Here is a 25,052-nt window from a genome sequence, read left to right as displayed (position 1 = left end):
GATTCATGCTTTTATTTTGGGGAGACTTGACTATTGCAACTCAAACCCAACTACGTAGGTATCAGTTAAAATGCCCTGAATAGACTGCAATAAGTCCAAAATGAGGCTGCGAGACTTCCGACAGGGACTCGCAAGCATGAACACATATCCCCAGTTCTTTCATCTCTGGGCTGGCTGCCTGTTAGGTCACGGATTGATTTAAAATTATTACTAATTTTTGTTTATTAATACTTAAATGGTCTGGCACCATCTTATTTTTCAGATCTCCTACATGTATATAATCCTGGTAGGTCACTAAGGTCTTCTGATCAGTTTATTCTTTTTGTACCAAGGTCCCATGTAAGCAAAGTGGGGATTGGGCTTTTGCCGGCAGCGAGCTCTCTGCAACTCTCACATGGTTGCCCACTGAAGCCAAGCAGGGCTGCGCCCGGTCAGTACCTGGATAGGAGACCAAATGAGAAAGCTAGGTTACTGCTGGAAGTGGTGTTAGTAAGACCAGCAGTGGTCTGTGTGGGTCCTAACGCCCCAGTATAGTGAAGGGGACTCTATAATGCTCAGTGAGCGTCGTCTTTCGGATGAGATGGACCGAGGTCCTGACTCTCTTTGGTCATTAAAACTCCCAGAATGTCATTTGAAAATGAGTAGGGGTTTAACCCTGGCCAAATTTGCCCACTGGCCTCTGTCCATCATGGCCTCCTAACCATCCCCATATCATAATTGGCTCCATCACTCGATGTCCTCTCCACCAATCAGCTGGTGTGTGGTGGCGTCTGGCGCAACATGGCCGCCGTCGCGTCATCCAAGTGGATGCTGCACACTGGTGGTGGATGAGGAGATTCCCCCAATGTGTAAAAGCACTACATAAAAAGCTATTTAAATTTAAGGAATTTTTACTATTATTATTTGAATAAATACTGGAACAAGCTTTCACCCTATATTAGACAAGCTCTAACTTTATCTGTTTTTGAAAACCTTCTGAAACTGCATCTTGGTTCTTTAGCAGTTGAGCCTTTTTAATGTTGAAGGATTTGTCTTATGTTTTAATTGTCATGTATGTGCTGTAGGACTTGAATCAACTAGTATTGATTCAGCACTTTGGGCAACGTTGTGTTGTAAAAATGTGCTATATAAATAAACTAACCAACTAACGTTTAGTAACTGACATTTAAAATGACTGAAATTACTCTTATGCGTTTTATTTTTACATTTTATATATATATATAAATAAAATAAAAAATCACGCTAGACTAGAATCACTGAACTCACACCCATCATTTAAAAAAGAAAGAAAGGAGAGAAAGAAGGAAAGAGAGAGAAAAAAGAAACCATTCTTTGGATAAGTGTAATGTATTTGATATTGCAAATTATGTCAAAAGCTTATCAGTGATTTCTTTTACTATCTTTTAAACTTGCCTGCTTTTACTCTTTAAGAAAACTAGCCCTCAGTTTATATGGCCAGAAAGATGGAACAGAAAACTGGTTTGTGAATGAAATATTTGTAAAGGTTTTTTAAACGCTAAAAAGTGTTCACCCCCCAAAAATTTGTGTCTTTCCCCTGTCTTTCTACTCCCCACACATTCCTTTCTACACTCCCCACTGTCCTGTCCAGTAAAGGTGAAGCTGAAAATCTTTTGCTAATTAAAAAAATTCTAAATAAAAAGAGATCATCCTAAAGATAAACTCAAATTAAAATCCTAAATCAGGCTCCATGCTGTTTATTCATTTCTCTCATTAATTTCTTCTTTTATTTATGAAACCTCAAGCTGTCGTCTTTGTCCTCTCTACCTCCTCTCCTCTGTTCTTTCCTACTCCTCCCTTCCTCCAAGTCCACACATGAAAAACACTGGAATTTCAGGAGGGTTGAAAACAAGCAAACACACACACACAGCGTTGCTTAGAAACTTTCCCCAATTACATTTGACTTCCCACACGAGCTCTTCAGAGTGACTTACTGCAGGCGAGCGGTGTGGAGGGCCACATGAGCTCCTGAGTTCGTGATCGTCGTCCAGTCGCGTCCACATACACTCCCAGCTGACTGAAGCACAGCAGCATCTCATTGGACCCCACTTCCATAGCATGAAGCACATCCAGAGGCTGCTGGGCCAAAAACGCCAGCGAGGGGTCACCCGGGCTCACCAGACTGACCGGCGACGACTCTCCCTGCATAGCCAGCAGGGCAAAGCCTGATGGGTAGCCTACACAGATCCGTTCTCGAATGATCCCCAGCCACTGAACAACGCCTGGCGCCTGCACCTCCCACAGTTTGCGATGATGGGGTTTCGCTCGTGTAATTTCATAACAGAAAACCTGCCGCTTCACGCCTGCAAAGAGACAAGCTGGACCGCCAGGGCGGAGGTTTCCGATGGTCATGGCCTGGCAGCCTTTCGTATCGGTCAGCTTGGCATCGAAACCGCCCTCAGCTCCCTCTAGTGCTGCCCAGGGGTATAAATGGACATGGCGATTACGGCCAGAAAGCAGGGCCACCATCTTCTCTTTGGGGATGAGCTCGATCTGGCAGACTTTTTTACAGTCAGCGGCACGAACAATGACTGGAAAACATCATGGGAGATTGGATTTATAATTGCTAAGAAATAAAAAGATAAGAACTGAGCTTGGTAATGAACAGTATTCATACCATCTCTGGTGATCTCGACTACAAAAAGGCCATCTTCTGTCCCCAAGACAATTCGTTCTCGATCTGTAGTGGAAAAAACAGATATTATTTAAAAATGGAACATTTATGAATGTGATTTACTTTGGTCATTCCCAATCTGTGAGAATTTAGTTAATTTCCAAAAAACAATTGAAAGTTTTATTATTATTTATTTACTTTTATTTTTTTATGAAACCTAAGATAGTTCCCCGTCTTCATTACAACTTAAAATGAAACCATTTGATAAAGATACTCTGTAAAACAGTAACTGGCTTTGAATTTCGATTTTGATTTTTGGCTCAGTCCTTTTATTAATCAGGGGTCGCCACAGCGGAATGAACCGCTAACTTATCCAGCACGTTTTACGCAGCGGATACCCTTCCAGCTACAACCCAACACTGGGAAACACCCATATACTCTTGCATTTACACACATACACTACAGCTAATCCAGCTTATTCAATTCACCTATAGTGCATATCTTTGGACTTGTGGGGGAAACCGGAGCACGCGGACGAAACCCACACAAATACAGAGAGAACATGCAAACTTCACACAGAAATGCCAACTGACCCTGCTGGGGCTCAAACCAGTGACCTTCTTGCTGTGAGGAGATTATGCTACCCACTGTGCCACGGTGACGCCCACTTTGAATTTTCATTTTTAATTCATGTTTATTTCTATAGCGCTTTTACAATGCAGATTGTGTCAAAGTAGCTTAACACAGAATTTCTAGTGAATTGAAATTATGGAATTAATTAATGAAAATATTAAAATGGGACCTTTATTAAATAAATATTTTTTTATAAATACATTCTAAATATAAGTTACAAACCACATCCAAGTGTAAATGCAATGGAAGACACATTTATATATTCATAAAATAAAATAATTACAATTACAAATATAAACCGAAAAAAACATTAATCACTTATAAAGAGGCCTAGGAGAACATGTTTTTAGTGGTTGCTTTTTTCAATATCTTAAAACTAAACTAATAAGACTTTATATTGACAAGTTATTGCAAAATCACTTGAGTATCTGTGTGACTTTTTAAAAGCTTTCCAGTTTACCATTACTTTTCAGCAATTAAAAAGGTCATTTAGAGTGACATGAATTGTAGTATTTTGAAGTTTCTCAATCATTTTCCAGAAGGACCACTAGCTCTGCACATTTTCCATGGCTGTTTCTCAATTCCAGGAACGCAGAGAATGGACATGCGTTCTAGTCAGGTTACCTTGGAAGAACAAACTCGGGAGACGTCTTAAAAAGTCTTATTTGTTTTATTTCGGCTAGAATAAAAGCAGTTTTTAAGTTATGAACCATTTTAAGGTCAAAATTATTACCCCCTTTAAGCAATATATTTTTTCGATAGTCTACAGAACAAGCCAGCGTTATACAATAACTTGCCTAATTACCCTATCCTGCTTAGTTAACCTAATTAACCTAGTTAAGCCTTTAAATGTCACTTTAAGCTGTGTAGAATTGTCTTGAAAAATATCTAGTCAAACATTATTTACTGTCATCATGGAAAAGATAAAATAAATCAGTTATTAGAAATGAGTTATTAAAAGTATTATGTTTAGAAATGTGTTGAAAAAAATCTCTCCGTTAAACAGAAATTGGGGAAAAAATAAACAAAGGGCCTAATAATTCTGACTTCAACTGTACAACAATTTATTGCTTTTCCCATTTTCAATATATATAACATGCACAAAAACCTTATAAATACATGTTGCACAAAACAAATAAAACAAATTTTTCATGTTAATTTCAGCAAAAACACTTTATTAAGATGTTCATGTTACTGTTTACTTTTAGCATCTCATTTAGGGAAACTCCTGAGATAAAATAGTTATATCTCTGAACTTTAATAATAAACAGGTATAAAATGCGGCACTTTCCACCTCCTTTATTCAGCCGCAATGACTTCTGGGACTTCTAGAACGAGTTCGGTGCTCAAGTCTGCATCGATGCGTCCTCAATATCAAGAAACATCCGAGAACTTTCACGCATCCTCCATTCTTGTGGTCTTAAGTTTTGGAACTGAACTTTGACGGTTAATGATGATGTTACATGAGAACACGAGGACGCAAGAACGCATAATGAGAAACAGCCCATGTCTCCTTAACCAAACCACCTGATTCAGATAATCAGCTCGTTAGCAGAGACTTAAAGACCTGCAATGGGTGTGTCAGACAAAGGAGACATCCAAAACATGCAGTGTTGGTGGTCTTTCAGGAACGTGGTTGAGAAACACTGACTTGCATAATAAAAAAAGGGAGTAATAATAAAAAAATAAGCTGCATTTATATAAAAAAAAATCCTTCTGCATTCAGAAATCCTCACTGCTCACCTGAAAATGGGGAATGTTACGGTGCATTACGGTGATTCATTGTCAGTCTAGTGTGCTTTATTGAGTTTCACTCACCTACGATGGCAGCAGAGAGTGTAGTTTTGATAGCAGGCAGGCCACTGTCGTAGGCCTCATGCAGCACATGCACCACACGGTTCTTTAGTCGGTTTTTGGCCAGGATGCTCTGCAGGCCCTCTAAGATGCCCACCCACTTCCTTTTCTCCGCCTCGCTCTCAGCTAAAACTAGCAGAGGAACCGGCCGGATCGGGGAGTTCAGAGCTGAAGAAGTTACCTGTGCAAACATTGAATCGACATTAAGCACCACAAGTAATGAACAGTTATGAATTATAGAACAAGATATGTTTCAGAGCTTACCCTGAATATACAGGGAATGTCTTTATGGTTGGCATGGATCACATCAGATGCCAACACAGAGCTAACAGAGAACTCCTCATCCCTGTGAGAAAGAAACAGAAAGAAAAAGTCACAAGAGTGAGAAATACTCAATATTTTATTTTCACCCTTTTTTTTGACGAGTACTGTGTCATTTATACAGCAATTAGTACAAAATTAAGGGACCATTTGAAAGTTACTGTCAATTCTCTTGATTTGGCAGAAATAAGCATGTGTTTTAAGCAAACTATTCATTTGTGTTTTATTTAATAAACTACTGATTATATGTTTTGGAAAAATTCTAATAAAATAATAACTTGGATAATTTATTTGCAGAAAATGACATCAGCGTTTCTGCAGATTTCAAAATAAAATTTAAAACTTTAAGACATTAAGCAATTATTGATTATTTTAACATAAGCAATTATAACTCAATATAATAATAATAATTTAATTATAAAAAATATAAGCCAGGTCTGTATCCTCAGTAGTAAAAAATTGGAGAACTTTTAAGCAAATGTTTCTGTAAGGAAAGTAATTAAATGCTCTTTTTAAATAAAAAGTTAAAAGTTTAATTGAGATTGTTGGTGATTGTATGGGTGTCAATAGGTAGATTGCTACATGAACAAAAAAAAAAATTAAGACCTGTTAAAAAAGGATTTAAGACCTACAACACAATATTTTAGTAGATTTAAGAAAAATGTAAAAATTTATCTAAAATTTATGTTTTGATATTTAAGACATTTTAAGACCTTGCGGATACCCTGGACATGGTCTTAGTAATTATTCCATGAATGTAGTATTAAAAATCAATCAATCAATCAATCAATCAATCTATCTATCTATCTATCTATCTATCTATCTATCTATCTATCTATCTATCTATCTATCTATCTATCTATCTATCTATCTATCTATCTATCTATCTATCTATCTATCTATCTATCTATCTATCTATCTATCTATCTATCCATCAATCCATCTATCTATGTCTATAAAAGTAAATAGAATAAATTTAAATGTGAGTAATAAATAAATATAAATGTGAGTAATCCTGACCTCAAGTCAAGGACCTGACTGGCCATCACGACTGGCTGAGTGGACTTCCCTTCTGGCACCTCATAGAGGAAGAGTTTACAGTCACACACTACAGCATATGCTCTCTGCCAGCCCTTCTTCACTCCGGTGGGCTTCGGGATCTGAAAGAGGAGCAACAAACAAGGCCGTATAAGCTAATAGATATTTAGCATCAAACTGAAAATTTTGGGCCAAAACTGAAAACTCGAAGATTCACTTGGCTAAAAAGTGAATTTGTTTCTTGTACATTTGATTATATTGATATTAAACTTTAAAAGGTATTATAACAATTAATATAGTTTATGACAATTCATAAATAATTCTAATATAAAAATATCAGCAAAAAAATAGAAAACAAACATATATAATATGTTATTCAACAAGTATTATCCATTCAGGTTTTACCAATATCCAAATAACTATTAGTACAGATAAAACAGAAGTCATGTATTAAAGCCCCATTATAGCTTCTTGAAAATACTGTACCTAAATAATGCATACTAGAAATTCTACTGGGACGATTTAGGGTCATTCACACAACCAGTGACTTCCCATCATATGTAAAAGCCAAAATTTTTGTTGTATAAAAATCTATAAACATGAATGCATACAACATTTCATTTATGGTGACGCTTAGTTCAACCAAATTAAAAAGGATCAAACAAACAAGTTCAACTGGGTGCTCACCTGAGACAGATACAAAATAAGGATGTCACAGTAAAACATTCTCACACAATCTGTGATCATGACATTTTAAAAATGAAAGCAATCAAAAGCATCTGGAATGTTTAGCGTTATGAATAATAACAGATTGAGTTTGAAATTTGAGTGCTTGCAAGTGGGAAAGATAGCATATATTTTTCCGTTTGCATTTTTTTTAAGCCTATTTTGCGTGTGTCAAAAGCTCTGTGGAATGCATGCCTGGCTTTTAACATGAAATAGAAAATCAGTGAAAGTGTTCAGGTGTGTTAAACATATGTGACATTTTCATTATTCATTATCCCAGCACAAAACATGACAAAAACAGACTCTCACCCTGACAAAACCTTTGTACGCAGTGCCAATGCCCCTCTGCACATCAATACCCAGAGGCCTCTTGGTCTGCTCGGGAGGAATGGGGCAGAGCTGGGGTGCGTTGTCTTTACAGGACACGTGGCAGATGAAAGAGCATACTGAAAGAGGCAAAGAGAGAGAATTACTAAACGTTCACACGCGTGACTTCCGTTACACTGACAAGTGAAACCTGCACATAAATATTTCATCCGAGATCAAAAGCTCTTAATAATCTCCTTGAGCCAGTGTTCTGTAATGCTGTTTATCATGTGCGCTCAGCTCACCCTCGCAGGCGTAGCCTTGACGGATCTGGCCCACCATCAGTGAAGTACAGTGAGTGCACTGAGTCGGGCTGGAGAAGGTCTTGATGCTCAGCTGATGGGCTTTGGGCTGTTGACACAAACACTATATTAACAGACAATTCATGCATGCTGATGCTATAAGAAGACTTAAATGCTCAGGAGAAGTTAAACTAGATTATTCTGTGATGAATGAGTGTGAATTGTATGCATTTTCCTTTAATCTACACTCTCCTAAACATGTACTATGCACATGTATGGTGCAATTGTTTTCAGAAACTTACTTAGAAACTTGTTTTTCATCTTCTCGGTTTAAAGTCATTCTCATTAAATTCATTGACATTAGCTATGTTTCCATCTTCATGTACCTATTATCATGCGCATTTTGGATATGCGCATAGAAAACCGGTTAATGGAAACACCAAGATGCGCATACATTTTAAAAATCCCATAAAAACACATATGCGCATAACTGAATAGGATAAACTTTTTATTCGATAAGAAAAGATGCGCATAAACTACGATGGAAACAATGTTACCAAACAAATTCCAGTATGCGCATTAAAAGGTCATGTGATTTTGTTATAAGAGATCATGTGATGGTAAAAATGTGTGTGAATAAACAAACAAGCAGGCTCAGCACATAGTACAACATCTGAAATGTTCTTTTGGTCATTCTAAAACGCCATAATCATTTCAGTATTAGTATTATCTCCACAATAGTCAAGAGCGTCTGTCCTCTGTGTCTGACCACGTTCATTGCGTGTCGGCATACTGCCTTCTGAGGTGAAAGTCATTTACTAAATAAAGGAAAGATTCACGCAGCTTCTCCTACCGCAGCAAATTCTGTTTTTACTTTTAATATTTGGCGCCAGTTAATTAGGAAATACTATTTTGTTCTCTTTGACTTGTTGGATGGAAACGCTGCTTTATTCACACATCTTAAATGCGATATTCCAGTTTTGCGCATAAATTTAATTCACATCGTTGGATGGAAACATAGCTATTGAGCGATTCTTGGCAAAAAGTAGAATCAAAATAGAACACTACTTCTTGAAAGACCAGAAGCATTCAGTGAAGACTATTTGAATCAGTTGCAACTCTTCTAATATTCAAGTTATAAAAGCTTTAAAAATCCTTGTATGGGCTTTTGTTCTTTATATTTATAAAATATGATATATAGAAAATACATATCTAGAAAATATATAGAATATATAGAAAAACATCTGGCTACACTTTATTTTGATGGTCCGTTTGTTGAATTTAAGTTACATTGCATCTACAAACCAACTAATGCTCATCAGATTAGAAGTAGACTGTTGGGTTGGGGTTAGGGTTAGTGTAAGTTGTACTTGCAAAGTTTCTTATAGTCAGATAAATGTCTGTTGAAGGAGCAATATCAACAGATATTAGGCAGACAGTGTACTAATACTAAAATGGACCATCTAAATAAAGTGTTAGCTTACATTTTGCTGTATATAATATCAATATTACATACAAAAAAGTGCCAATTTGCTAAATATTTTCTAAAATGATTCAAATATCCATTCAAAAAGAATGTCACTTGTTGGAATGATTGATTTATTAAAGTGAAGGAATTTTTTGTAAAATATTTACTTATCTATGACAGGTCTAAATCAGCCAAAACAAGCACAAAAATACACTACGCTAAATATTTAATTTTCAGTTTAAGTTCACACACAGAAACATCAGTTGCATCAATTGATTATTCATGATGTTTTCTTATCCTATTAGTTGACTTGCTTAATTATTAATGACATCATGTGATTTCCAATCGCAGACACCAGAGCCTGTGTAAATCACACGGAGAAATTGATTCAAATTCGTGGATCTAAAGTTTTTTTGCGGTTTATACATCCGTTCATATGGATTATGCTAGGTTTGCAACAATAGTAAGTATTTGCACAAGCAGATTAGTAGTATTTAATAGCTTAGATCTGTTTGTACAGCACTTTGGATCAATTTGGTTGTGTTTAAATTTGCTTTATAAATAAATGTTGTTGTTGTTATTACACTTAAACACGCAAATTTCCACCGAGCAGCGCGACTGACGTGGAATGTGAGGTCCATTTGCCACAAACATTCAGAATTCACCTCAATCTTGACTTTTCAACTGGAAAATTCATGCAAAAAACATCCCGCGTTTTTTATTTATTTAATTTAATTATTTAACCAGGAATGTCCCATTGAGACACAATATCTCTTCAACCAGGGAGTCCTGGTCAAGACAGGCAGCAAAGGACAAAATTACAAAAAATAAAATAAAAATACATGCCACAATACAAAAGCACACACCAAAATAGTATAAACCATAATCAATTGTTAAAATGTGCACTGTCCTAAACTGACAGCCTTTAAAATATTGTTAAATATAGCGATAGATGGTACGGCTTTCATATGTAGTATATCTTGAAGCTCATTCCATACACATGGAGCACACTACTGCTGATCTGGTATTGTAAGTATATGAATAGTACTCCAACAAACTAAATATTATACAATTAACCAACTAAAGATTTAAAAATAAAAAATTATATATATATATATATATATATATATATATATATATATATATATATATATATATATATATATATATATATATATATATATGTATATATATATATATATATATATATGTATATATATATGTATATATATATATATATATATAATTTTTTATTTTTAAATCTTTAGTTTGTTAATTGTATAATATTTAGTTTGTTGGAGTACTATTCATATACTTACAATACCAGATCAGCAGTAGTGTGCTCCATGTGTATGGAATGAGCTTCAAGATATACTACATATGAAAGCCGTACCATCTATCGCTATATTTAACAATATTTTAAAGGCTGTCAGTTTAGGACAGTGCACATTTTAACAATTGATTATATATAGTTTTCTTCTTAACTGTAATGGGGTCCATTCTGTCATTTTATATAAATTACAGTGATGTTTGTGTGCACTTGAACCAGTTACAAATCGTAAGGCACTGTAAACAATATAACATTTTGTTAAACATTCAGAGGTGAGTGCACATAAAGTATATCTCCGTAATCCAATACTGATAGAAGTGTACTGTATTGTACCATGTAATGTGTAAACCCAGCATTAGTCTTCAACACAAACACAACTCTTTTACTTTGTGGAAGGTGGTTTTACCTTTGGTGCAGTGAGAGTGGGCTGATACATTGGAGAAGGAGTAGCAGGAGTGGTCGCTTGAGGCTTGATTGCTTTCTAAAAGATTAAAACATCAATTCCAAAATAAATCAATATGTATTTTAATTAAATGAAAAAGGAATGTATAATTTGTCCTACTATCGTAAAACATACACATTTGCGATATTTATTTTGTACCTTTTAAAGGAGACTTTGTACCATTTTTGAAATTTGAAAGCTCTCTGCTATCCATTACTATTCAGGAAATGACTAAATCAATGGCCAATGTATCAGACAGGAAGTCTGACAGTGGCAGAATGTAATAGGAAGTGTTAGGTGGACACTCACATCCTGTTCTGAAGTTGCTGATGGGGAGGAAGGGGGAATGTCAGTCTTCTGAGGTGCGGCGTCCACATCTCCGACAGAGCTGGTCTGAAGGGAAACACCACAGCTCAAAATGAGCACGCACATAAAGATTCCATACACAGTACAGGGCAGCAGATCAGGTCTAAATGTCCTTTCATTTTTAGAAATAGTTTGACTAACAGAAGTCATGCAAACACTATGACTTTGTGACGCCATTTGGGAATCATATTATTTCATAACTAATAGGCATTCAGAAGTCATGTGCTAACACATGACTGTCATGGGCACATGGTTTATATCATATGGAAAGTCTGTGATGACATGGTTCAACTATAATTAGACTAGAAATTTTATTTAAAAATTAAATTAGAGAGAACAAAACAGAAATATTTTGAAACCATTTAAAAGTCTTTATTTTAACACATCCATGCTGAATAAAATTAGTCTTTTAATTTGCTAGGATATATATTATATATAACATTATGAATTTGAAATCTCTCATCTTATAAGCAATTGGAAATTACACAAATCTTGCCATAACAAAATTAAGATGTGGATATATACACACTAAAGCAAACTTAATGGCGTAGACCATAAAGCAAATAAAATGTAAAGGTCTTGTAGCTATAACCCCATATAATAACCATGAATCCTGTAAAAAAATAACAAAATATTATTTGGTAAATTGTTAGAAAATAAATCAAATTATTACTTTTTCTATTCAGTTAATTTATTTATTTATTTATTCATTTATTTTAAAATGTATTTATTTTAGTCATATTGTTTTTTTCAGTGTATTTGTATTTCTTTTTTCCTATAATTACTTTAAGCACTTTTAAAGTGCTTCTTTTATTCTCAGTTGTAAGTGTTATTTGTAAGTTTGTAATGATCTAAGGCCCTGTTCACACTATTATGTTTAAGTTTTAAAACGCAAGTTGTGTTACGGTTATGTCATCCATCCACGCTACCCTGGAGTTTAAGTGCTGAAAACTGAGCTTTTTGAAAACGCTGAAGGGGCCGTTTTGGCTTTAAAGCGCTGCTGCTCCGTGTCAGTGTGGATGGGAGAAAACTGAGATGTTTGAAAATGGAGGCGGGGCTGCAGACATTCGCCTGATTGGGGCAGCCTACACAAAGTTCAGTCTTGCATCCTCTCCTTGTAAGTTCAGACTTCGCAAGTTTGGCATGGAAATCAAATCAAATGTGCAGAATCAGTGTACATGGTTACATAAATTAATATATTAACTTATCTTTGCCATCAGTCAAAACACGTTACCTGAGAGCAAGTAATAGATTCAAAAGACCAAAGTCGAGAAACATGTCATTAGATAAAGACAACAAGATAAATTAAATATCACATTTAGCAAATATAGTGAGATTAGATCTAGCAGTAGATCCTTGATGAACTGGCTGACGTTCGCTGCTCTCACCTGGGATTCTGTGCTCAAAGCACCTGCTAACTGCCTGGAGCTCAGACGCGTGCATACATATTCTGTAGCGCATGCCAGAGCGTGTGTGTGTGGTCACGTGATGTGCATTTTCAGCGTTATAGTGTGAACGGAGAGTTGTTCAGAAACACTAGATGAAACGCCATTGTGGACGTGGTTCATTTTATTCTAAAACATTGTTTTAAAACTAAAACGTATTAGTGTACACAGGGCCTAATTTAAATCAAATGGATCCAATTTGGAATATTTATTTGAATATTAACTTAACTGTTGAAATTGTTAGAAATATTAAAATAATTATTTAATATAATCTTTTCTTTATTTTACACCGTGTGTTTGTCAAATTAAATCATTATTATATATTTTTCTCCAAACATAGCCTCATTGCAGCCCTTGAAACATCATCCTTGATGCACATCATCTGCAGTTAAACCCAAAACATACTTACCAAACACAACATAATACTGTAAAAGATTGTGACATGACCGAACAGTGTACATCTACAACAATTATGTGCACAATATCACATCAATTAAGTGCAACACAGGCTTTTAAGAAAACACAAAGATTGGCAGGTAATTAAAATCATCAAGAAATTTAGTGACATCACACTTTCCCCCCAGAGAATTACTGTCATGTTCAATTAGCTCACATACTCACCACCATCATATTTTCTGCTGCGTTATAAATATCTGTGAAACACCCGCCGACAATTTAATCATTTCTCATTCATTTTATTTAATTGGATTCATTAAATGGCTGATTCGATCTAAATGATGGATGTTTATGGTCCTAGCGGGATCTAGGAGTTAACTAGCAGCTTAGTGCATTTGCAGACTTGACAAATAAAGAGTGACGTTATTCACGTTAGCCGGTTAAGAGGTTAGAAGGCAGAGGGGACTTTGTTAATAATTCAGCTAGATGCTAATCGTGAGTCGCTAACCTTTAACACCTACAATTATCCTGAATTGGATCTAGGGTCTGGTTGCAATACGGCAGAGGAACATGGTCAGCAGACAAAATAGATGCAGCAAAACCATGCTGGTTAGGCGTATGGTGAATGTAAATGGTGAGTAAAAATGCTAAGCAACAAATAAAATGTGTGTGTTGTCTTATCAGGAGCTCCAGTATGAATGTTTGACCATCATGCAAACTTTTGAGACCCTTTTGTCTGCTGACCGATCACTCCAGCCGAGGTTAAAGGTCACAGAGAGAGCAGCTTTGTTTAGCAAACTTACTTCGTCCCAAAATGCAAGCAGAGAAGATGCGGATGAGGAGGAGACAGAGTCCTTTTTTTGTTGAGGGGGACAAAAATAAGATAATATATAACACAGCTTTTGCCTTTGTTTTTCAGTTCAACTTATTTGATTAGTTTAGGCCTTTGTTTACAGTTTTAAAAACCCTACTTGCCCACATATCACTAGTTCTTTCATTTAAGGCAAGACACTCTGGGTGCATAGGATAAAAAAAATGACTACCATTTACAAGTTTTTTCTGTACTACAAGTTCTCAATTGTATGTTGACAAACCTAAACTTTGGATTAAAACAGGTTCAATATTATTATTTATTTTTTTGACACATTGGAGGGAATTTTAGGAATCTCTTTTAATAATTCAGAAGACAGTTATGCTAAATTTTTTGTAGAATAAAAATGTTCTGTATAACCAGGTAATCAAAAGTATCAACTTTTGAGAAAATGGTCTCCAAAAATATGTATCGTAATTTAAATCTACAGAAGGAAATGAATCAAGTGTGACTTAAAAATGCTTAAGTATTTGAGTTAACGTCTTCATCATCTTGTCGCAAATTTTGGAAATGACCATTGATCCTGAACCTTGCCTTTTCCTATTGAATGACGATTCTTCAGTAACCCTGACTTTGAATCAAAAACAAACTTTTTTCTCAGGATTAACAGCTGCAAAGAAAACAATAATCAGTTCCTGGTTCCCTCCTAATCTCCTGTCAATTCAGCAATGGTTATACTACTTTATAGACATTGTTCGACTAGAACAATCCACTGCCACTGTAATTAACAGAGCAAGGACTTCAACAATTCTTCATTGGAATTAAATACATGACAATTTGATCCCCATTATTAAAACTTAAGTGACTTAATTTAACAATGTAGGAGAAATGATTAAGATGCATTAAGATATAGGTTACAACAAACTACCTTTACCTTGTGTTTGATCTGTTTTACAATAATTTTATTAGGCACTTTTTTCCCCTTTGTGTATTTCTCTGACATTATGTATAGTTTTTTCTCCCTTTTATACTTATTTGCAGGTTTCTGTATGCATATATGTATATATTCATATATGTGTGTTTGTATGATTGGAAACATTATAAACATACTGAATCATTTCTTCCATGTTTTAATTAATAGTAAGAAAATGTTGTTGCAAAAATGTTGCATTTAATATTTAAAAAAAATATATAATCTGTTAATAATGGCCATAATAGTATAAATTATTTAAACAAAAACAAATGGAAACACATGGTTAAATAAAAACTAAAAATAAAAAAATACATATACCGTAGGAATGGTATAACAGAAAATTTTGGTGGTTTTAAAACCTTGACGTTTCCAAACCACTGTAAACCTTGAACACTGTTATCATCCCATGCCTAATCTGAAATACACTGTTCATGACATGAGATCCTGGAAAACATCCAAAAGACGTTCATCTAGCATTTATATATTCAAAAGTACAACCAAAAAAGAAAAGACTATTTAAGTCAGCAGAAGCCAGAGGCGACTGAGGGAATCGGGCGACACTATGACCAGTATTTAGCTTCAAGATATTTATATATAACTTGTAATTTTTTATTTTGTTTCATATTGTTTTCAACCATGCTATACACATGGAACCAAGTCAATGATGATGAATTCTGCTATTACCATTGTTGATAACCATGTTTACTAAAAACACAAAGTTTAAGTTAAAAAAATTATATATTTTGGATGTTTTCTTTCCATTACACTGAAATACCACTTTACAGAATTCCCTTTCCCCCTGTAGTGTCTTGCCTAAAAATGCCACAATATAAAAGTACTTTAAATAAGCTGAATGCTGTCCACTAGTTACATTGGTTTCTGATTAGGTATTCAAACTCTAATGGGTCATTTGGCCATGAACTGAAGTGACTCAGTGATTATATTAGCTCTATCACTCAAGTCTTAGTCATCATCAGCTACTGTACCAATGTAAACTGTGACTGAGAGCTACATAATGACTGATGGGAGTCAATGATTTCAGGATGAGGCTGGGCAGGAAGCCTCATATCACACATCTATCAGCAGGGTAAAGTGGGGCCAGTTCAACACAGGACTCACTGTTAGGACCAAAAGAGCAGGAACTGACATCAAATGTCTTAAGGAGTGTGTTTTTTGTTATCGGACTTAATTCAACATCTGAAATGATATCTGTGAACTACAAATGAGTAAAAAGAAATGAAATTCTAACAGGGAGAATGATTGGAAACATTATAAACATACTGAATCATTTCTTCCATGTTTTAATTAATAGTAAGAAAATGTTGTTGCAAAAATGTTGCATTTAATATATAAAAATAATATATAATCTGTTAATAATGACCATAATAGTATAAATTATTTAAACAAAAAAAAAAATGGAAACACATGGTTAAATAAAAAAAAAATAATCCAAATTCCTAAAAGTAATATCTTAAACTGTTTTTATTAAACAGCATTTAATATTTTCTTATCTCTCTTTTGGTATGAACAGAAACAGCAGACTAGCTGAAAGAAAATGAATTTGACTATGACAGCGAGTAGAGCTTACTGAAAAGCAGAAATACCAACACAATCTCATGGAAATTCGTAACTTTTTGATTTAGTGGCTAATTGGTATGAATTTGTACGAACTCCTTCCTGGTTAACTCTTCACACAAAAGTAGGGCTCTACTAAAAAATAGAGGTCTTACACATTACACAAATCTAGGATAAAATGAAAGCGATTTTCAACAATTTCTAAAGGCTGTCAATTCTCTTCTAAGATTTCTATATATTTTAACTAACTAAATAAACATAACAGATTCATTAGAATGACACTTGAATATGGTGAAAATGACCAAAAAATAAAAAAGTTCAAAAGTATCTGAAATAGGCATGGGCCAGTACAGGATTTTGACGGTTTCACTGTTTTGTGATTACTGCTCTAAAATATATTCTTTTTGAATGTCTGGGTAAAAAAACTAAAGATTTTTTAAGTCAAAAATAATTGACCTCTACTGTCTTCATTAGTTTCAAAACTAAAACTAAAAATAAAAAAATACATATACCGTAGCAATGGTATAACAGAAAATTGACGTTTCCAAACCACTGTAAACCTTGAACACTGTTATCATCCCATGCCTAATCTGAAATACACTGTTCATGACATGAGATCCTGGAAAACATCCAAAAGACGTTCATCTAGCATTTATATATTCAAAAGTACAACCAAAAAAGAAAAGACTATTTAAGTCAGCAGAAGCCAGAGGCGACTGAGGGGATCGGGCGACACTACGACCAGTATTTAGCTGCAAGATATTTATAAATGCAGCAGTATTTGTATCTGGCTACTGCAGGCATCACCTCATCATTTTGATAAACAATCTATTAGGTCTCTGATGTTCTGAAGCAGGAGGATGTCATTAGGATGATGAAATGAACAGAGAAGGGCTTGTTAAGGCATGCAATGCGGAAGCAGATGGAGAGATTCAATCTGAAACACTCACTCTGAATGTCAGTTCATGGGCAAGAGGAGAGGTATTGAAGTAGTCAAAGATGGAGTCCTGGAAGTCTGGCAGTTTCAGGCCTACAGTTGAAATGGAACAAACAAACAACAACAAAAGAAACATTTATAATATTTTAACAATAAGCAGTTTTTAAAAAGAATTTAAAGATGACATTATCCTTATGGTTTATGTAAGTATATTAACATATAAAATGCAGTCATAACATGCATCATCTTTTTTTTTTTAACCTTTGTCTGATCGTGAGTGGCTCTCCTCCATCTCCTTCTTCATGTTCTCCAGCTGTTCCTCTAACTCTCTGTTCTTAGCCTCTGCGTCCTTCAGTTTGCTGTATATGAAAGAAACCAAAGTAAAACTATGTCAAAAATACCAAGATTTTAAATTAAGCCCTACGATTATAAAAATGACATTGAAAATGTAGATAGAATCACAGAATTCAGTGATAAACAGAATAATGGAGAATTTTACAGTGTGAAATTTTAGATGAATAAATCAAAAGTTGGCATCTTATTATTAAATCGCAAAAGGACCACTTCAATATAAAGTCACTATGTTTTATGTGGATGACAGAGATAGTTTAGATTTAACTTCCCATTGCTTCTCAAAAAAATCACTTTAAAAGCATTTCAATTATTTTAATTTTGGAGAAATAAATCATATAGACAGAAACGAGTGTCCTGTAAGAAAGTGTTTCTCAACCATATTCCAGGAGGACCACCAGTTCTGCACATTTTCCATGTCTCCTTAACCGAATACACCTGATTCAGATCATCAGCTTATTAGCAGAGACTGAAAGACCTGTAATGGGAGTGACAGACAAAGGAGACATGCAAAACATGCAGTGTTGTTGGTGCTCCTCCAGAAACGTGGTTGAGAAACACTGCTCTAAGAAAAAAGAGATGAGACAAAAGTTCAGTTTATTTTCAAGAAATGAAATCGCACAGTATGTCCTTGAAGTGATACTTTAATTAATAAAATAAATGCTAAAAGCTTCAAGGATTAATCACAATATTTTTTCATTTTAATTTTGACATAAATAAAACTGAAGTTCCCAATCATGTCATTGAATAAGATGTAAAATTGCATGAATGTAATTGTAAAACGTACAATTTATTAGGTTTCCGAACAATTTAAATGCAAAAGACGCAGATTTCATGAGATAACACAGCTTATTACAGCAGAATCAAAAAGACTGACCTCTCGAAAGAGATGTTGGCAGCTTTGACATTGCGCAGTTCATCGTGAACAAGTTGCTTGGCACGAATTTCAGCTTCCAGGGCCGACTGCAGCTCTAGACGGGCAGACATATCCAACTTTTGACTGCGACGCACCTTCCACAACGGATCCTGCCAAGCAATCGAGACACACGTTTTGAAAATAAGCCAAAAACAAGAAACTTTTACGTTCTGACAGTCTTAACGAATAATGATTGTTCTACTGTCATATAAACCGGGGCATTACTGAAAGACAGACCACACTGGACATTTTTAAGGACATAAAAGTATATCCAGCATAAAGCAGCAAGTCAATGTAGTCATTCAATGTTTTGTGAAAACCATAAAGCACAAAGAAAGCAGCATCCAATGAAAAAAGCAGGCCGAAGAGACCACATCATAACAGATACTGTAAATCCTCCCCAGCACTCGAATGAAATCCCTTAAAATGCATTTTCCATCAATCCAATGGCTTGCGAGAGCTTATCCTGGATCTTCGACAGTTTAATGGCTATTGATCTCAGCTGTCACCAAGGCTCCGCTATTTACACGTGTGGCTACAAGGCAACATTTGTCTCCGAGAGCCATGTGGCGACGAGACTGTCATCTACCAAAGAACCGACAGTGATTGGCTGAGGGACAGCTGAATATGATGGAATGAAAGAAGAGGATTACATCCCATTTCATTGATTAAACACATGAAGTGACTGCGTCTGCCACAGCGGATGGGAAGCCAGAGAGGGTGAAGGGCGTTTATGGGGAGTGTTCCTGGCACGACTCATCAACTTTACATTAGAGCTGCCGGTATTTTCCAGCGCCGGCATAACACTGCAACACTCGGCCCTTTTGTTCAGGCTTATCGAGTTAATGACTTCTCGGCGCGACTGATTTGATGTTGTCCAATAGCGTGCAAGTGGAAAGTTAAGGGTATGCACACTTGACCTCATAAGAACAATGGAGGCGAGCGTGTATCAGATGTTTTCCATGAATAATGACCAGTGATGAGGAGAGCTGATGCTGCGTTTCCATTCATCTGCTCCTTTGAAATTTTGAGCATTATATATCTGCTGTTTGTAACACTTGTAAATTCTGCTAATTATCATTGAAGGGCCTGGAGAGATGAATGATAGATTGATTGGCCCATTGGCCAAATGAACAATCTCCGCCTGCTTTTTTGGTGGTTTGATGGAAAAACTCACCCTCTTGGTCACCCGAGGTGCCAGCATTGACCTCTGGGTCGGGATGTTTACTCCTGGGCCTTGCTGATATGGTCAAGATTACACAAAAAAATGTGCGTATCAAGTTTTAACATATCTATACATCTATGCACTTTTCAAATATTTAAATACATTATCCTCAAAAGTTTGCAGTTGGTAAGATTTTTAAAATGTTTTTGAACCATTCAACTTTAAAACCAAATAAATATGGAATAAAATGTTGGACGAATCAATAACCAATTCTTATATTTGAAAGCAGATAACAAATATATAGGCCATTAAATATAACCGTGGACATAAATTTTTAGCCTAATTTTTATAAGCCTTTGTTTCTTTTTAAATAAACTGATTCAAATGTTAAAGCAAAGATATTAATGTTACCAAATATTTCTGAGACAGTCAAGATTACACACAAAAAAAATGTGTATAGTACATTTTAAAATATCTGTACATCTGAACACCTTACAAATACAAGCAGATGGTAAGGTAATTGATGTTTCGTGGAAAAAGTATCTTGTATCGAGCATTAATATCATAAAAATAAAGATGCACCAACATGAAACATGTTGGCCGATTCAATAACTGACAGCCAATGCTTATATTTTAAAGCAGATTACCAATATATAGGCCAAAAAAATAAGTGCGTGCAACAAACAACCGTATAAGTCCAAAAAATACAAAAATTGTATGTGTGAACTTTGTATACAGAAACAGTTTGGGATATTTTCGCATGACCAAGACTCTGCGTTTTAAACATTAAAATAGTGCAAAAGCCCATGTGGAAAAATCGTTTATGTCCACTAAGAAGAATGAAGATGCTGCTTGCTGTCATGTCCACTTTGGACATTGAAAGGCAAATCCTCTGCAAAAAAAGGAGAGCCGATATCAACAAATGGAAGGACGGAGTAAGGAAGGCTTTGAGGGATGCTGGGAAACCATATTTGAATCTAAGAGAACAAAACTCAGGGAAAATTTACCGAAAGGGGAAAGTGGAAGAACTGTATATGTGATGCGATTTTTCTCTCTCTGAATACGCTGAGGAACGCTAAACATTACAAAAACGGTTAACCTATTAAAATAAACCACATCCCATACATAATAAATCTGTAACAATGCACATTTCCCACCAGTCCAGTGTAAACTACAGCAAGCATTTTATTATATTTATATTATTTACTTATATTTAAGCACCGTTTTATATTTTTATTTATGTCGTGAGATGATGGAGTTCGAGGACAGTTTGCAATAGTATATACACAGGTGCACTGCGCCAGCATTTCTTAATAAACCACAATATTTAGCTATGATGTATATCTGCATTGGACGTATTTATTGTTGAATTTATTTATTTATTGTTAATAATTGATTGTTATTGCCTGTACTGTAAGAAGGTCTATGTATCGTACATTATTCATACAGTATTTTCTGTTTTTAAATAAAATAATAATAATAATAATAATAATAATAATAATAAACTTGAAAGAGATGCTTAATATTAAACTGAGGTGTCTGTTACTGTATTAAAACTGAGACAGAGGAATGAGATCTTTAGTGGTTTATAGTGATATGGTAAATTGAAGTTATACTGTTATTCCACACTAACTGGACATATACCGTTCCTCCACATTTGAGAAATATAAATCCCAATTACTTCTGATTTTTAATACTGACACTGAAAAATGTTAACTCATAAGAACTGAGAAGCTTTTGTTGTCTATTATTTCTTTTTGAATAAACTGATTCAATATGAAAGCAAAGAAATTAATAATGTTACGAAAAATTTCTATTTAAAAATACACTTTTGAATGTTAATTTAATATAAATGTGAGTAATTATATAAAGCAGATCAGCCTATAAAGAGACATTTAAGAGAGTATGAAGTCATATTCCAACTAGAAACTAGAATTTTTGTAGAATCTTTAGAATCACCAAAACCTCAACATGGCATTTTAATGAGTCCAATCTGTGAATATTCGAACTCTCTGACCCAAAACACACAAACTTTATGGCAAACTTCTGTTTGTACCAGATCATCAGCAACCCTGCAATTAAGCCAATTAGTTCAATGTGACAATAAGCAACACCGACCACATCTTTGAATGATGGCTTCAACCCAAACCTTTGGGCTTCCAATCAATATTTGTCATCAGCAAATCATGCTAAGGCAACACAAAAACAGCACTTTCAAGAGGAAAAGGCACTAATGCCAGTCTCCTACAGTCTGTCCTAGAAAAGGATATTAAATCAAAAGTAATCGCAATCAATGCTATTTAAAGCAAACCTAATGTTACTGCACAAAGGCTCAAAGGAGCTACAGAGAGAAAAAGAGAGAGAGATTTCATACAAAATTAGAAGTCTCACTCTATCATAGCACATGCCCTATAAATCCCCAAAAACTGGAGCATGCTAGCAGATCAGCTGTTTAACAGGAGAAAGCTTCATTATGTAGCACTTCAATCATTTGATTTAAGTGTCAAACGTAATTTGGCCTCTATTCATTCTGAATCAAAAGGTGGTGATGCATACCAGTGTTCTGGATCCCAAACTGGAGCTACGCAGAGACTCCAACTCTTCTGTCATCTTGGAGGCCAGAGCCTGAAGGTAGCCGCGTGCATCTTTCTCGTCGCTCACCCTGCAAAATAGAAATAGACCACACAGTCAGAAAAGCAGGCCTTGATTTTGTTGGATTAACAAAAAACAGTTAATCCAAAAAACTGAAGAATCTGTCATGAACATGATTGTCGCGAGGCCTTATAATTGTCATGAATATTTTTTGATCACTTTTTCAGTGGAACAAATTGCATTTCTCATTAAAATGTCAATTAAAAGTGTCATTACTCTGAAATGACTTTTAAGAGTATTATTAATATTTATGGCATTTTAATGGCAAATTCAGCTTGAAACATTGTAATTGAGGTCAAACAATATATTAATGATGGTGTTATAATAATAATATTTATAAAGGCTTTATGACAATTATGTTTATGACAGATTTATGAATAAAGTTGCATTGTCTTGGTAACGTCAAGTTATCAGACTAAAACAGGTTGTGATGTATTTGTTGCCAACAAACACAACACCTTCACAAAACTTGTGAAGTTATCATAAACAATGCTATCTTTGCATTTAAAATGACATAACTGAGCGAATGACATTTGTTACAAGCATGCATAAACTCTCATTCACATTCATGACATCTATCATGTCATGATTATAAAGGTTTAACGACAGTCTTATTAACACTCTACAAGTGTTACTACTAAGGTACTACCAAGGAAAAAGAGCTCTATAATGTTTCCTGTTCGCAGAAACATCCTTTTTATTTTTAATATCTGATGCTAGTGATGGTTTCCTATTTTCTTGATCATGTGGGATAGAAACAGTGCTCTATTCACAAATTAATGCAATACTGTAATTGTGTGCATTAGTTTAATTTGCAACTTTGAATGGAAAAGCTAGTGTGAGGCACATCACTCTGATGAGCTGTTCAGCTGATGGAGCCAGTGAGTGTACAAGAAGAAAAGCTTATTTGATTAATGAGAAAAACGAAGTTAAGGGGCCACGCACAGGGCTCTACTAATAATATCATCTTTTTTTAGAATTCCAACACAGACGTATTTGTAGACAATGATGACATTCAGTTTCAGAGGCAGACTCTACGTCTTGCTTCGACTAAGTTGTATGATTCAGTATAGTACAGTACAGTACAATTCGCTATCAGGCTTGTGTTTCCACCCCCAATAATACTCTTACTTGTAGGACTTGACATTAACACCCGCCAACCCACCAAATGCGAATAATTTTTAGTTCGGCTGGTGGAAAATAATTTTTAAATTGTAGTTTTATTAAATGCATGGTAATAAAGATGACTCAATATGCGCAAATGCAATCTTAGAATCGAGAAGCAGCACGACTGAAAAAAAAAAAAACAATTGTGAAGAATGCAGGTGAATACCGATTGAGAGGATGATCACTTGCGCATACAGGTGATGTGATGCATGCGACTGTTTAAAAAGTGTGCATGTTCCCATTTACTTGCGAAGCAACCATGCCTGAAAACGCAACTGTTGTGATTGGTTCTCTTTTTGAAACAGCACCCAAAGTCCTGCTGCTTTCAAGAGCTCCAGATATATTTTCCTTTATGTATTTTTGTAAGCAGCAGCGCTTACAGCTTTCACTTTAAACATCTTCAAACAGATTATTAGTGGGCCTAACGTTAACCATGTGTGCACGTGATCATCCTTTCATTATTGCACTCGGAATATTTTTCACCGGATTTCGTTTGCTTACAGTTATATTTGGTAATAGGGTTTAATTAGGCTATCATTTTTAACAATAACATTACTTTAATAGGAGATTATCTCCCACTTATCTGTAGTTTTCAAAATTGTGGCTAGTGAAAATGGCGAGTGGCTACTAATGTTGGAAATCTACTAGCCACAGTGGTTGGTGATGAAAAAAGTTAATCTCAAGCCCTGCTTGTTTGGTAGGTGTGGGGTACACCAGAAAGTTGCGATTGATGTCATTCTCACTGCACCCTCAAGTTCATTCTTTCAAATGTAGGCATGCGGCAAGAGTGTGTGAACATTTTAATTTGAATATTATGGCACACTTTTGGCTTTCCACATGTTTAAATGTGACATGAATGGCACGTAAACAACATTTGAGCACATAAAGCAGATCCTGGGCATCTAGGTAGTGCAGTGGGTACCACAATCGCCTCACAGCAAGAAGGTTGCTGGTTCGAGCCTCGGCTGGGTCAGTTGGCATTTTTTTGTGGAGTTTGCATGTTCAGGGTAGGCTAAATTGTCCGTAGTGTATGTATGTAAATGAGTGTGTATGGATGTTTCCCAGTGATGGGTTGCAGCCGGAAGGGCATCCGCTGCATAAAACTTATGCTAGATAAGTTGGTGGTTCATTCTGCTGTTGCGACCCCAGATAAATAAAGGAACCAAGCCGAAAAGAAAATAAATGAATGAACAGCAGATCCTGATTTTGATTGTTCAGAGTATATACAGGAATTAGAGAGTGATAT

General features: G+C 35.2%; 1 protein-coding gene across 2 annotated transcripts in view; it reads right to left on the bottom strand.

Moving 5' to 3' along the window:
- Window positions 1–25,052, bottom strand: part of cdc42bpb (CDC42 binding protein kinase beta (DMPK-like)) — a 131,023-nt gene that overhangs the window by 15,308 nt on the left and 90,663 nt on the right. For both annotated transcript variants that reach the window (XM_056481374.1, XM_056481375.1), the window contains exons 17-29: window positions 22,544–22,649; window positions 18,784–18,932; window positions 17,817–17,914; window positions 17,569–17,648; window positions 11,362–11,445; window positions 11,017–11,091; window positions 7,816–7,921; window positions 7,514–7,650; window positions 6,461–6,600; window positions 5,384–5,465; window positions 5,084–5,300; window positions 2,636–2,698; window positions 1,953–2,549 (exon numbers count right to left, since the gene is read on the bottom strand). In XM_056481374.1, the coding sequence (XP_056337349.1) occupies window positions 1,953–2,549; window positions 2,636–2,698; window positions 5,084–5,300; window positions 5,384–5,465; window positions 6,461–6,600; window positions 7,514–7,650; window positions 7,816–7,921; window positions 11,017–11,091; window positions 11,362–11,445; window positions 17,569–17,648; window positions 17,817–17,914; window positions 18,784–18,932; window positions 22,544–22,649 (1,934 nt within the window). The remainder of the gene's footprint in view (window positions 1–1,952; window positions 2,550–2,635; window positions 2,699–5,083; window positions 5,301–5,383; window positions 5,466–6,460; window positions 6,601–7,513; window positions 7,651–7,815; window positions 7,922–11,016; window positions 11,092–11,361; window positions 11,446–17,568; window positions 17,649–17,816; window positions 17,915–18,783; window positions 18,933–22,543; window positions 22,650–25,052) is intronic.

This window comes from Danio aesculapii, chromosome 20 (genome assembly GCF_903798145.1).
Source record: "Danio aesculapii chromosome 20, fDanAes4.1, whole genome shotgun sequence".
Lineage (NCBI taxonomy): Eukaryota > Metazoa > Chordata > Actinopteri > Cypriniformes > Danionidae > Danio > Danio aesculapii.
The sequence above is the reverse complement of the archived record's forward strand: the minus strand, read 5'-3'. Positions and strand labels throughout refer to the sequence as shown.